Source organism: Sycon ciliatum, chromosome 2, assembly GCF_964019385.1.
Source record: "Sycon ciliatum chromosome 2, ocSycCili1.1, whole genome shotgun sequence".
Lineage (NCBI taxonomy): Eukaryota > Metazoa > Porifera > Calcarea > Leucosolenida > Sycettidae > Sycon > Sycon ciliatum.
Window position 1 is genome coordinate 30,028,229 of NC_088644.1, and position 15,918 is coordinate 30,044,146.

Sequence of the window (15,918 nt, forward strand, 5' to 3'; positions counted from 1 at the left end):
GTTTAGTAGTCTAGATACATTGTACTTTTAGTAGTCTAGATACAGTGCAACGAGTGTTAGTTTCCAAGATCTTTACAAGACTGGCGAACACTAAATGTCATGAAGAAAGTGAAGAGAAAGGAGGTTTATATAGGAAAGAGATTGTGATAGAAGACTGTGCAATGAAGTTTGTTGTTTTGTTAGATATCTGACGTGTGCTGTTTGGAAGAAGTGTTTGGATGCAAACAGAACTTACAAGAGATGAGTAAAGACTACTTTTCTACAATAGCGTTGTAGGCGAGGAGTGCGTAACATCAAAAGATGTCGTAATGTGGATTGGAACTATGCTAGCCAAACATTACGTAATTATTATGGTAGAGAAGTACGTGTAGTAGGTATTACAATGTGTGCGAGAGTATGGTGAATCAGTGTTTGTGATGATGAGGAAAATATGACGTGTACATGCAAACAAATGATGATGTCATGATGCGAGAACGTCAGAGACGCTACAGAGCTCCCCTCCTAGTGAATGAGTAATGAGCGATAACTAGCGCGATAAAGTGAGAGCAAGCAAATGGGATAAGCGAGAGAGTGTCAGAAATAGGCGGGAAATCTGACTTGACGACCAGCTCGTGTTTGGCGTGGCGGAGGCACGTCGAATGCGAGCGATGGCGTCGGCTTGGTCGGATGGCAATGGTCGACAGACTGGTTGTCATGGAATGCGGGTTTGAGTCGGTCGATGGATACTGTGTCGGAGCGGCCGTTGAGGTCGAGGCGGAAGTACTTATCATGACGTTCCAGGACTCGGTGTGGACCAGTGTAAGGACGTTGGAGGGGCGTTCGTGTTGCATCTGTGCGAATGAAGACATGAGAGCATGTCGAGAGGTCAGCTGGAATGAACGGATGCTGGGTGGGTGGCTTGCGGGGTTGTGTAGGGCGGAGCTCGGACATGGCTTGTTTGAGGCGGCTGACATAGGACGTCGGATCCGGAAATGGCTCAGGCTCGTCAGTGAAGAAATCACTTGGCAGGCGGAGGTGGCAACCGTAGACCATTTCTGCAACTGAGCAGTTGAGGTCAGCCTTCAGGGAGGAGCGAATGCCGAGCAGGACTAGTGGCAGATGTTCCGTCCAGCGCTGTGGATTGTCGGAAGCTCGGAGTGCAGCTTTCAGTTGTCTGTGAAAGCGCTCTACCATGCCGTTGGCAGCCGGGTGGTAAGCCGCTGTGCGAATGCGAGATGTGCCAAGTAGTGACATGAGCGATGACCACAGGGATGACTCAAATTGGGCACCTCGGTCGGTTGTGAGCACAGTGGGAACACCAAATCGGGCGACCCAGGTGGCAACAAACTGGCGAGCGACGGTTTCGGCTGTAATGTCGGGAATAGGTACTGCTTCGGGCCAGCGAGTAAAGCGATCTACCATCGTCAAGAGGTAGCGAGACTCACTAGAAGATGGAAGCGGGCCTACGATGTCGACATGGACATGGGAGAAACGGGCATCAGGTTGCTTGAATGCACTCACGGGAGATGTGGTGTGGCGCTGAACTTTAGACTGCTGACAAGCGTGGCAGGAACGACACCACTCACTAATATCCTTGTTCATCGCGGGCCAGACGTAGCGAGCTGTAATCAGGTGCCTGGTAGCGCGGGTACCAGGGTGGGAGAGGCCGTGAAGCGAATTGAAAACAGCACGGCGCAGCTTGGCAGGTACATACGGGCGGGCAGACGCAGTAGAGGTGTCACAGATGAGCGAGTGATCAGTCATGGGCAGAGCTATAGATTGCCAGCATAGCGAAGTGGATGGATCCTTACCAGGACTGGGCAAGTCTGGATCATCTTGTTGAGCGGCGGCAAAGGAAGCTGTGTCAATGGCAGTGATGGCAGAGACGGGCTCATCGGGTAGGTGGCATCGTGACAGTGCATCAGCGGCAGCATTCTGAGAACCCTTGACATGACGAATATCTGTCGTGAACTCAGCAATGTACGACAAATGGCGCTGTTGACGCGGGCTGTGGGTCTGTGAACGGCTGTGGATGACATTTAGTGTTCGCCAGTCCCGTAAAGATCGCTGCGGATCGCCGGGCCAGTACTGCGGCAGTCGGAAGGTGATGGCAGACACCGGACGGTCCGGTGCGTCGTGTTGGTCGTTGCGGGCGAGTGGTTGGTTTTGGGCCGGGGCGGAGGAGCTAGCGGCAGCTGAAGCTCCAGAGGCGGAAGCGGAAGAACCATCGTCGCTGGACATATTGCACTTTACTCACGTCGGGGGTCACCAATTTAGTAGTCTAGATACAGTGCAACGAGTGTTAGTTTCCAAGATCTTTACAAGACTGGCGAACACTAAATGTCATGAAGAAAGTGAAGAGAAAGGAGGTTTATATAGGAAAGAGATTGTGATAGAAGACTGTGCAATGAAGTTTGTTGTTTTGTTAGATATCTGACGTGTGCTGTTTGGAAGAAGTGTTTGGATGCAAACAGAACTTACAAGAGATGAGTAAAGACTACTTTTCTACAATAGCGTTGTAGGCGAGGAGTGCGTAACATCAAAAGATGTCGTAATGTGGATTGGAACTATGCTAGCCAAACATTACGTAATTATTATGGTAGAGAAGTACGTGTAGTAGGTATTACAATGTGTGCGAGAGTATGGTGAATCAGTGTTTGTGATGATGAGGAAAATATGACGTGTACATGCAAACAAATGATGATGTCATGATGCGAGAACGTCAGAGACGCTACATACTCAGATGCAGAAAGCAGCCACAAAGAGACATAGAAGCTTCCACACGAAGTCTGTACACTCTACTCGCCTCTCACAAGTCTCAGTTCTACATGATTCTACATGATTGTACTCAGGTACAGGTCGATGACGCTTTGTTGCCCATTCCATCTCGGATAGCACAGCCTTTAGGGCAATGTGCAAGTTGTATGATCACTCTTACTAAAGTTGCCATGGAGGCGATGTGAGAAGCGAGCCAAAGACACCTGTGCAATGAAATCATGCGGCATTGCCACTGTGTGTTATAAGTAAGTTGTAACATGGCTGCAAGTAGGTCACGTCATAGAGGTAGCCGACTCGACCATTTTGCAGTTTGGCTGCGGGCAATAACCGTTACTGATCAGAGATTCTCAATCTACGGCGGGGACTGCATCTTTCCTCTTACTCCTCACGGAAGCTTCAACCTGGCCAGCACTGTTACCCTGTGTGTACCCTGTTCACAGCTCAACAAAACATTATAATAATTATTATCAGTGAAGGCCGGTGACGCATGGCCATGGCCTGGGCTAGGGCAGTGGGCACGTCCATGCTCACGCCACGTCCATACCTACTGTACTGTTTCAAGGATTTGGTTCTGCTGTGCATGTTAGCATGACTTTGCACTCCAATTCCAGTGGACTCTATGGCACCTTGAATGCATACTGTATCACCTCAACTCTCAAGCACTCACCAAAGCACTCCCACACGCACACACACACACAAACAGGCACACACACACACACACACACATACACACACACACACACACATACACACACACACACACACACACACACCTTGTGGTACTCTACACATCATTCGAAACACACATTGAAACGAAATTATTTAGCTTCGTGTGGCAACCTCCTTTGCGAGACATCAGATCATATGCTCACAAACACACCCACTCGAACACCGATTTGTAAGATAATCAAACGAGATATCCCGAGAATATTAATTAACTCAATTTCGTTTTCTGATCCGACCACGACCAGCGGACGACCTCAACGACGTGCATGTCATGTAGATCTACATGCAACACGATTCATAGGATTTAGTGCGGATGTTTAATCTAGGATTAGGAGTATGTTTGCTTCTATGCTCACGGTACTGCAATCCTGTATTGTGCGATGTTGCTAAACGGGTTCAGTTCAGTCAAGCTGACGCCCAATTTGCTCCCAACATCGTTTCAAACGCGGGTCATGATTGAAGCTTCCACACTTGTACGAATTGCTCGGATCTGGCCAAATTGCTTTCATAGCGTCTGTGCATGTGGGAGCGCATCTTGAAACGAGATCAATGCTTCGTCCTGTTAACATTGTCCAAGGGTGTGCTGCTCAAAGCTGAGATGACCATTCACATATATGGTGAAAAGCCCACTACTACAACGTAGTAGATTGTATTAGGTAGGAACAATCGCAATCGCTTCTCTCTCTCCTAGCCTTCAGGATCCAGGAATCGTGCATATTGCGCTCATCACTGGCGTAATGACTCCATTCTCTCAGCTCTCTTTGTTTTTGTTGTGGGCTAGGAGTCACGTGATGTTGGATTGGGATGTCCCATCATTGAGCTAGAGAAAGCGGAAAGTAGCGAGTTACGTGTCACTGTGGCACCGGAAATTAGGAAAAGAGCGCGGAAGTTCTGCGTATTCCAAACGGAGCAGCATTTGATTGTGCTGCCAAAAACCAAAGGATTGACCTAACAGAGCAGACGCGGCCCCGGTATTGTGTGTACATCGTATTCTCTACTTTGACCTTTTCTAAGGGTTTCAAGGCGTGAGAAGCAAGATTTTGATAATTATACGTACCGCTATAATCACTTGCTATTCGTGTTAGCAATGTTTCATGGTGGGCTTCCTCTGCACAGCAGGAAAACATTGATAACAAATGGACCGCAAGCTATCTTGACAATGCTAGAAGTTAGGTTAAACATGAGTATGTAGGCACGACCTTCCTGAAGATCACATGAGTGTAATTCTGTAATGGCATCTCTGCATCAGCCAAGCATCACACGTGCCACCATGGCCTTTTTGTGAGTTAGCCGCCAATGCCAGTGGAGCAGGATGGCTGAAGTCGGCCAATAGGTGTAATACCGCCCGCCTGGCAGCTATCAAACTTACATGAGGTTTTCAGGAGAGCCAGCATGTGTCCACTGTCCAGCTGAGCTGACATCAGGCATCATGATGTGCTGTCCTTTTCATGTGGACGTGTTGTTTTATGTCAGCACTGTGCCTTAGCAAGTAGAGTGCGTATTAGTATCACTAAAGTACCGTACATGTAGTAGCAGAACGACGGACACCAGTGCACTACCGACATTGTATCTTCCACCAATATAACTGCGATGTTATAGAGAGTTTGTATACGGTCGTGTACATGTACATGCACATTGATGTGGTAGTAGCGTAGAGAGAAAACGCCACAATGAAAACTATTTTTAAAAATAGTTTTCACCGTGGTGCTGTCATTATATACTGTATAATACTAGTACCTTATTTAATGGCTGCGCATGGGTACGGTAATCGTTTCTCGTTTGGCAAACACTGCGGAAAGTGCTTCACGCTTCGCACTGGGGAAAGTGCTCCATGCCTCGCACTGCTGAAGTTGCTTCATCCGTAATGCCCAGTGCACACTTGGAAGGTCTGTCAGGCAAAAGACTCACGTTCGGGTCATGCTGGTCCAAGAAGCCGGTATTAGGCAGTCGTCTCCCGCACCAGACGGGGCTCGCTCGACCACTGCACCGGCTGTTTCCTTGTTCAGTTGTCCACAGTCCCCGCCATCGTGCTGTGGCTGGTACTTGTCCGTGACCTCTCTCGGAGTGCAAGCTGTAGCGGCGCATTTGCACTGCAGGGTGGGAATGTCACAAAGACGTGAGAGTGTTTAGCACAGAGCATGACCTGGGAATCTGAAACACTGGCTTATACTACATGTAGAGCAGTGCACGAATGTTGCCGTGGTGCACAGCATGAGATTCAGGATTTCACTTGGGTCATGCGAGCAGGCTCAAGTCCAACCTGGATTTCAGAGACGATCCCGTGGAATACTACAGAGCGGGCCACTTGGATGGCACTTGGCCAGGCTCTTAAAATGTACAGGACAACATCGTTGATGGACTACCACACCTTCACGGGCGCAAGACACAATCGTCGCATCAGTCCACAGACTCTATACGCTACCGTCTACTGCTGTCAGTGCAGACACACACGCCGTTGCTTTGTCGAAGCCCTCGTACTCCCTGCTGCCATGCACCTTGGCCAGATCCGTTCGCTTGTGAGCACCACTTGTGTTTCACAACCTAAATGATCCCCGGAAAGCAACATGGACATCGCAGCGTGCAGGGACCTGCCAGTCAGCGTATTCATGGCATACTCGATGGGGCTTTCACCGCTACATTCTTACTCAGCAGTATTCACGACAGGTCCATCAAACCAACTCACATCCAAGCGCCAGGACTGCTGACTAAACGGGGAGAACTACATAATGCTCCGAGCGGAAGGCACAGATTCACAAGCTAAGGTAGTAAGGAGAGCTGCTACAACAGCGGAAGGCAGAGGTTTCGATTTGGAAGCTTCCTAGGCCTGGTCGTCACTAGTGATCCCTCTATTTGGGAATTCGAGTTAAAGCATAGCTCCTGGATAGCTGCTGGGCAAAGAACTGGCCAAAGAGTCGTAAACGACCTGTAGCGCTTTTAATTATCCATTACAAATTCTACACAGCAGTGTGTAGATTGTGTGTGCTGGTGCACTGCAATCGTGTGCTATCAGCCTGCCTCTTCCGTTTTGTCATCCACCGCGACCGGCACTTTGAAAGGAAAACCGGCGAGATTGTGGTGAGTGCGACAAAAGCCTTCTGGTCATCAGCAGCTTGTTCGACATTTAATTCTTGGTGAACTGACAGGCTTTTCGTTATCCTCCTGGTGCTGGTGTTGGTGTTTTGGTTCTGATTCCGTGTCGGTGTGCGTTGCACAACGGGATTTTCGTGTTGATAGTGTGAACGGAGAGCCCTGCTGTCAATTGACGGTGCAGTGTGCGCTCAAAGTACCGTCACAGCTGAGCATTAGTGCCATCTCCCACTGCACAACACAGCTCAAGGGCAGGTAAATTTACAGCATCTGAATGGACTAAGTGCAACTTGCGCCGCACAAGTGCTTCGCCTTGCCATCGACTCTGCCAAAACCGAGAGCTGAAGAACGCTCCAGAATCCTTTACCAACCCCGTCGGCAAGAAAGGCCAACCTAACGAGTGCATTCTTACAAGCCTGTTGAGCACGGCAACATACGGCACGAACATAGGCAAGTGTGCAGCTGCTCACACCAACGGCGTGGGGTGCGAGGCATACTAATAGGCTCCGCGAGACACTGTGACCAACTGTTCCTGAGAGGATCTGCAGAAGTGGAGGGAGAGGCTGGCACTCTACCAGCGCCATAACAGTCGTTCTCTCCCAGCGTGATAAACGTCCCAGCGTGTACCGTACACCGTACACAACACCTCTGGGAAAACGCGCTCTAACTGAAGACGCAGTCCTATCCGCTGCTGCTCGACCGACAAGTCTATCGGCACGCAGTATCTACGCGGCCGACACTGCATAGGAAGGCAGAGCGGGAAAGAAAGGAAGAGCTCCACGACTGAGTCAAGCTCGTATCGGGATCTCCGGGACAACTGGCGGATATCTTTCACAGGACGTGTCGACCTAGTTATTGCAAAAGGCACGGTAGTAGGCGCAGCGGATATCAGAAGACCAGGGGGAAGACTCAGAGACAGTGCTATACCTCTGTCTTCTCCAGCAACTGCATCCTGACGGAATATTACTGTGTGATGATCTAAATATGAGCTTGTCTGCAGCAGTGAGTAGCATGGCGTTGGCTGACGGCAGACCTCCTCACCTTACGAATGGAATGGCTACGACAGAGTCGACAACCTACGCGTCCATAGCGTCTATGAACGCGTCGCCTGCGGAGTTTATACCGTCCAGGGCCACCCGTCCGTCCAACAACCCCATCCTGCGCGACGCAAACATCGATGGCCGGAGTATCGTCCAACAGAAGGGGTTGTACTGCAGGCCGAGCCGACACAGTCCACGACATCACCACCAGCATCATCCGCATGCAGCGGAGTCAGGAAATGGAGGACTCGTGGGCGACCAGGTACGAACAAATCTGGATCGCAGAGAGAGCACAGCCGAGTACATTGCACTGGAGTTCGCCCATAACCAGCCTAGAAATGCTTCGCAGCATCCTCAGCATGTTCACAGTAACAGTACTACGGGACTACCTGCAATGGACACCAGTGGCTGGTCCTGTCCTGGTAGCAATATGCAGGAGGCTCGTGGCCTGCAGCCCAGTGCACAGTATATGAACCTGGTGCAGCTGAACGACAGCAAGCAGGCCCATGCATGGTTTGGTGGCTCTGCTCATGCGGCCGAGCTCGCCGTGAAGAACGGACGCCAGCCGTTGAACAACGGCCATGGAGTCCATCCTGTGTCATCATCAGCAGTGCCATCAGCAACACATAGTACCCAGCATAACACATGTGGATTGTCCAATGCGGGAAGTGCAGCCTTGTCCACTTCTGGGAAGACGGCATCAAAATCCGGTGCAGGTCTGCCTCAGAATAATTGTATATACGTAAACTCATCTGTCGTAACGAGCAATGGCGGCGAGCAGCCAGCAGCGTCTAAGGATGTGACCCTGTTCGACAAAGAGCCCGTCTACATCAATGCTATTCAAACGCCGAGTGGCGAGAGCCTCCGTCCTCCTAACATCCATACACGATTCAGTAGCACGTCGTCGGCAAGTCCGGCAATTTCACCATTGACGTCCCCCGGTGGTCAAAGCACTGGTGCCTCGCCTGCTAGAACTGGCCTTGTCAATGTGTCCGCAACTGCACTATCCCCGTCATCAGCCAGCTCTGCTTTCGACATGAGTCAGCATAAAGACTACATGGAGAGAACGTATGAGAACGCGAGTGCACAGGCATCACGGCCATCAGGCCCTATGCTAGGAGTGTCTCATATGCGCTCACCGTCCGAGCCTTGCCACATCACTACTGGTGCCAGCGGCCAGGAAGCGATTAGGACGAGGTCCACCCATAGCAACACCATGACAACGCCAGGTCAGCCAATCTACATGAATGATGCATCAGGCGGGCATCATTTAAGTCGTCGGTCGCGTAGCTCTTCATCCCTCCACGCCGAGCACACTCAAGCCGACTTTCACAGCCAGCAGCTGCCAAAAACCGCCGCGACATCATGCAGTAGTCCGTCTTCACCATCCAAGTCACCTATAGCTAGCCCTTGCAGAGAGGAGGTGGAACCAGTAATGTCACCCACCTTCCAAGCATCCAATGCGGACACACTGTTCGGGAAGTTCCAGCTGACGTTCTTGGGAGCGGAGGCTGTCGACCGTGGCTATGGTGTGATACCGCAGGTAGTGCGATCCGTCGCTCAGCGCAGCACTCCGGCAGTCACGCGCAATGTCATCATGGCCGTTTCAGCTACATCTGTCACAGTAAGTACTCCGTCGTGGCAGTGTAAAGCTAGGAATGCCCGACTGGATGGCAGCTTTACATCATAATGTGATGTGCAGATTTAACTTTTTAAATACTATTTCTGCGCATCACAGCACTTGCACAATGTTAGCCAGCTGAACTGAAATCGTCTTCCATGGATAATTGTGAGACGAGTGCATGTTAGCTGTCAAACTTATAAGTAACTTTGCTTCATCACTTTAAACCTGTTACATTCAAATCCTCGTGTCCGCTCAATAAGTGTTTGCTCTGTCAACCCACAACTTCTGCGTCCTAGCTCTATCCATCTTCACCCCCTCCCCCCCCCCCCCGCAATATATTTATCCATTTATCCTGGTATTTGTCTTCAGCCGGGTGTGTATCTTTCTGCAAAAAAATAGAACACCGGTTCATGGTCTCACTGCCGTTCTACCACTAAAATTGTAGATGATTTGTGTTAGCTGACTCATAGTTCATGGTTTTCATTTTCTCGTTTGCAGATTTCCTTGGATGATGGTACGGAAAAGCTGCGGCACGAAGTGGACAGCATCGAGAGTATCTCAGCGTGGCAAGACAGCAGCACGCCTGTCCCTGCCGACCTTGCAAAGTTTGTTGCGTACGTTGTGGTGCAGGAGGGGGTATCAGCGGCGTGTTTCGTCTTTGAGGTTTCTGACGCTGCTTCTCGTCGAACCGTGTGCAAGACCATCGAGTCGGCATTGTATGCAGACGTGAAAAACTTCAAGGTAAGACTTGAATTAAAGTTTCTGCTAGATGTGCTGTGAGTTGATTGTTGATTGTTGCTGCATTGTCCTGCTGTCAACTGTGCAGACTTCGTTGTGTGCTCTAAAAAAATACACACAGGTGGTGATACTTTAGTATAGGCTGTACCCGAAACCCTTAGGCATTGTCCTCTTAATTCCATTGTTTTTGTTGACCCGTGGAGGACATTGCGTCGTAGCTCATTGAAGCTCTATAAATTCATGACTGGCTAGTATTACAAAGAGTACATAATCATGGTATAGCATGGTTTCTATAGCCCTTTCTAAAGTTGTTGCCAAGATGCTTTTTGAATGGCAGCACACTTTCTAATGTCCTTTGTTGTCTCTGATCTTGTGTCCAGTCGATGACCTACCCACGGTATGAGATTCAGGCCAAGGTCAAGTCAGCTAGCCAGTTCTCGGTCAAGTACGTAGGCAGTGTACTGGTACAGACTACGTTCAGCGTGATTGATGAAGCAGCTAAGCGCCTTCTCTCCAGCACCAACCCTGCCAAGGTATGCCATTGTTGTTGCAACGATGCATGGGTGCAACCGACCACAAAGCATCATTTCCTCGAAGCAATCTGTGCGTATATGTGTGTGTGTGTGTTCGTGCGTGTGTGTGTGTGTGTGTGTGTGTGTGTGTGTGTGTGTTCGTGCGTGTGTGTATGTGTGTGTTTGTATGAGACAGGTACTATATTCAAACTGGTGGCATGTGTGCATCCTTGGGTCAGAGAGTGAAGTAAATAGAAAGAGGCAGAGAGAGAGAGAGAGACTGTACAAGCACCCGAGGGAGAGTGATAGGAGGAGAGAGGACGAGAGACAGGACGAAGAAGAAACGGAAGAGAAATAGAGAATCGGCAAAGTGTCTATTCCATGGGTAGTGTTTTAAAGGGGAAGTTAAGGCAAAAATCAAAATTTCACCAGTTGTAGTCTTCGGGGTGCTGAGTCGAATGGAAGCTGAGACGCTCCCTTCCTACTTTAATCCCAATCGAACTCGCGCACTTCCACCGAAAATGGGTGACTGCGCCCTACTAGATGGGGATTTGTATTCAAAATGTCACTAAAAGCGCCATTTCGTTCTTATAAAAGCACGGATGGCCGCGATTGGCCCATATGTTGTAGTCTTTTGGACGCTGAGTCGACCGGTTTTGGTCCGAAAAGGCTGCGATGCAGCGTTCCTCCTATATTCCCAATCGAACATGGTTGAGCAAGCGGTCACGTGCTCCTGCGTTCACCAGTCACCTGGTCACCGTGCATGCAGGGTACAACTTACTAGCCTGTTTGACCTTTTTTGGGTGCAGTCCTGTCACTCGAGTTGAACTCGAGTTAAACCTTGGTGTGAAAGTTGTCGCCTGCTGGCGTGGTGACCAGGTGATTTGGGCACCCAGGAGCACGTGACCGCTTGTTCAACCATGTTCGATTGGGAATAAAGGAGGAACGCTGCATCGCAGCCTTTTCGGACCAAAACCAGTCGACTCGGCGTCCAAAAGACTACAACATATGGGCCAATCGCGGTCATCCGGGCTTTTATAAGAACGAAATGGCGCTTTTAGTGACATTTTGCATACAAATCCCCATCTAGTAGGGCGCAGTCACCCAGTTTCGGTGGAAGTGCGCGAGTTCGATTGGGATTCAAGTAGGAAGGGAGCATCTCAGCTTTCTCGGACCAAGACCATTCGACTCGGCACCCCGAAGACTACAACTAGTGAAATTTTGATTTTTGCCTTAACTTCCCCTTTAAGTGCACATAGTAGATTTGATCTGTGCTAAGTGAAATTTGCCGTCGTAAACTCAATTTGCCATCTTAAACTCGATTTGCCATCGTAAACTCAATGTTCCTGAGAATTCGCGAAAATGCAATGACATGTTATTCAGCGGTTTACAGAAACTGCCCAATAATCTGAAATCATGTCATCATCTCACTGCCTACCCTAACGGAATTATTTCCACCGATTACAACAGGCCTTAGAACTAGAAGCCACTCTAATGCTTCCATTGCCATATCTAAGCACCGGACAACTGGAGTAAATTCTTTTTCTAATCGTGCCGCAATTTTCTTTAATACACTGCCTGCCGAGTGGCGCAGACACCACCGTACCTCTACATTTGCAAACCAACTCATGGATCTTTTTAAAGACCCAGTGGCGTTTAAGAAGTACTTTGACCTTCTTTTTGGAATCTGTTGAGTTTCTCGATGATCTTGATAGTTCTTGTACTAAGCTTGAAGTTGACTTGGTGTTTGCTTACTGTACTGCTTGATGTCTGGATTCCAATTTTTTCTATTTTTTTCTTTTCTTTTCCTTTCCTTTCCACTTATCCCGTTATCGGCCCTCTTAAGAGTTGTGTGTATCACTGTTGAGGCATCCGATGGTAAATAAAATAAATACTACTACTATCTATTCTAAGATCTTCATGTATTTCTGCAATTCTCTTCCTTAGATTAACTTCGCATTCATGGATGTGGGAGAAGACAGGATTCGGCTTACAGGCATAACCAACTCGGTCATCTTTGCGGCTCACCCAACATCTTCCATTGCCTCGTTGAATGTCTTCAGCGAGGATGGTCGTGTATTTGGTTATGTTGTGAAACAGAAAGGCTCCGGCACTAAGTGTCACGTCTTCCGATGTAGCCGTCCATCGCTGGCCTTTGCCATTGTGGATATTATCAAAGATGTCATTCAGGACAACTACAAGGTGAGGATATGAAAGATTACCAAAATGATATCCGTGATATCCAAGTAATTGGCTATAGCAAGGTGTGAGGTGGGGAGGGGGGGGGGGAGGGGTGATTGGAGTTGGAAAGTACACATATGACATGTAAAATGCCCCTTGATCCAACATAGTCCTCATCCTTCTTTCTTCATGTACAGACAAATGACATCGATGAGCCAGTATCAAAGTCGGACGTGCCCAAAAGCAACGGATTACGTGGCTTTCTGGCCCGGCGTCGAGAGAAGCGATCCCATGGCAACGGCACTGCAAGCATCGGCCACCTAGCGGTGTCATCGCCGAGCAAGACGGCCAGTTCAGCAGAGCCTGCTGCTGCAAATGCTGACAGTCGTAATCGCTCCGTCAGCGACATAACTGCACCAGCAAGCTCTGCTTTTGATGGCAGCATGCCCAGCAGTGGTGTTCTGCAGCACAGGGTGGACTACTTGGGATCAATGGTCATGCACCAGGATGAGATTAGTAACACCGAAAGCCGACAGGTAATACTAATATTGTGTTCTTGGAACTTTCCTAGGTCATGCTCTTAGAGACTGGAGCACTGTTCGAGAATGGGCACTATTCCAGAGAGGGCTCTAATCGCGCAAGTACGGTACTAGTGCGGCAGACAGCAAAACATACAATTCTTCAGGGTAACATTAGGTACTTTGTACGGTCTTTGCACTAGCAATACTGCACATGGAACTGTAAGCAAACGTGTTGTGTGCACGGTCAGATACATGGAAATATAGGAGTGGGCAGCTCTCAAAAACATATACCCGTACGTTCACCATACATGTCTGTCAACTATCCGTATTTGATTGTCGGTGTCTATTCTCTATTGCTTGTGTGTGTTCCAGGTCGTTGAAAAGATGAATAGTGCACGCAACCATTCCTACATTCTGCAAATGAGCATATCAGACAGAGGCATATATCTTTGTGACGACCACCACAAGACTAAAGATATCGCCACCAAGTCCATCCAGTCAGTGCGCCTGCATCCGGAGAATTCACACTACGCTCTACTCATTGCCAGGCCGGACCCGAACAGTACGGAACGCCATTGCCATGTTCTGCATCAGATCTCGCGCACTGCCGATGACATCGTGCGCGACGTCACCCGACTTCTGGTGTGCAAGTCTGTACGATAAGTGTGCTGGATGTCTACAGCTGCTGTGCATGTGACTAGAATGTGCAAGAACAGTCACATGACTTACAGCATGTGACCTGAATGTGCAAGAACAGTCACATGACTTACAGCATGTGACTTGAATGTGCAAGAACAGTCAGATGACTTACAGCATGTGACTTGAATGTGCAAGAACAGTCACATGACTTACAGCATGTGACTTGAATGTGCAAGAACAGTCACATGACTTACAGCATGTGACTTGAATGTGCAAGAACAGTCAGATGACTTACAGCCCCTGTGCCTCTTTAATGCCTTACGTCATCAACACGTGAACAGCTCACATCTTGTGCGAGGTGGAGTGAAACAAAGACTTAATTCAGGCCATTCACAATACCCATGGTGATCTCCTTGGGTATATTCACCAGGTGCTGAAAATACCTACCGTTGTTTCGCACTTCTGAAGAAGTGAAGCTGATCTGATAGCCATCAAGTTATTGGCATGGATTTTTTTCCTCTCAACTTCCATAATTTGACCATGAATTGAAGTGCGAGACATTTTTTTCTTCAACTATTTCTTTAACCCATTGTCTGTATCATATAAATTAGCAAATGCTTGATTTAAAAGTTTTGGAATCCATAACAGAGATTTCCTAATTCTTCTTCTTTCTTTCTTGAAGAGAATGCACGAACGCTTGTTCGTGAAAAACATTTCTTGAGCTGTGATTATGGTGGTGAAGAGGATACAATTTGTATTTTTTTCTTGCCGTATTATTCTTTCACTTATTTTTTTAGAAATTGGGCTAAATGCTTCAGGTCGGCTAGTACTGGTGGTGTTCATATCCTCTACAAGAAACATGTGGATCGATCTACACTGTCAAAACGCTTCTGGCATGGTCACAAAGCAGCCAAAGACGTTCGGCGCACTTCAGACGTCACAGTACCGTAAACTGACCAGTCGACAGCATGGATAAGTCCTTGTGGGCACCGAGCAGGTCCCTGCGCAAGAATCATGCACTACCGTGTAGAAACTAGAACCACGCAGGCAGAAAATAAGACCAAGGGCTTATTTGATTCAAAGGCACTATGCGATTGGTTTGGGCATTATGCAGGAGCTTATACCCCGTTGAACATTATTATGATTGTTGTATTAAAGTATGCAGGAAGAAAAGAACTGGGAGCACTGTTAGTACCTGTAGCCAACATTTCACTTGCTAAACAGATACATGTACAATCATGGTATTATATTACCTAACACTGGTTCAAAACCAGTATTAGATAAACCAGGGGCGTCGGAAGGTATTTTAGTGTGGTACGGTCAGCCATCTGAAGTACAATTTACTCGTGGGGGAGAGGTGGCGGAGCCAAAATATTTGGAATTTTACATCCCAGATCAGTGTATTTTGTTGATTCACGGGGTATCTGGGGCAAAAAGTGGTCCGGTCAATACCGTAGTGACCGTACCATGTGCGACGCCCCTGTAAACCTTGTTATAGTTCACGCATATTGTTAGATTGACAGCATGAAGCACGACGGACGTAAGGAGTAGTCTCCTACCCCCTAGCATAATGAGGGTCAGAACTGGGTTCAACACCCATATGGTTCAAATGGTCCGCAGGGACTGGGGCTCTGCCAACCGCGGAAGGTTGTAGTAAGGTCACTGTTTCCGAACACAGTGTCCTCCACCTTGTTACATGCTGTCAATCTAACAATATGTACAATCATGTACATTCACTCAAGAATGAAGTACACGTAAAATAAAATTAAAAGGCAAAAAAATTGTACTCATGCAAGCAAAACCAGCCCATGGGCTTGTACGGCCTCACGGTGTGGGCTCTCAACCTGCTTTCCTGGGGCAGGACCTTGTAAGTGCTTACCTGTATCCCATGGATTCTCAGGCGCATGTTTGTCTGGACCGCACTGTGCACCGGCACATGAAATGGCCGCGCAGCAAACTTCTCCATAGACTGGTAGTTTATTTTAAAATTTATAATGTTACGTCTGACTGCTTAGTTCTTGAGACAAAACTCCAGCATGGCGGTTTTAAAAGAACCACCAGATCTCTTCAAAAAGAAGAAAGAAGTCCTTTCG

The 15,918-nt window shown here is 48.3% G+C and overlaps 1 protein-coding gene across 1 annotated transcript; it reads left to right on the forward strand.

Annotated features, from left to right (window-relative positions):
• The first annotated feature begins 6,036 nt into the window (after nucleotides 1-6,036).
• LOC135809627 (uncharacterized) lies at nucleotides 6,037-14,651 on the forward strand. Its single transcript, XM_065323014.1, has 6 exons — nucleotides 6,037-9,234; nucleotides 9,733-9,975; nucleotides 10,353-10,505; nucleotides 12,432-12,686; nucleotides 12,863-13,201; nucleotides 13,559-14,651. The coding sequence occupies exons 1-6, from the start codon at nucleotides 7,555-7,557 to the stop codon at nucleotides 13,847-13,849; spliced, it is 2,961 nt and encodes a 986-aa protein (XP_065179086.1). The 5' UTR covers nucleotides 6,037-7,554; the 3' UTR covers nucleotides 13,850-14,651.
• The last annotated feature ends 1,267 nt before the right edge of the window (nucleotides 14,652-15,918 follow it).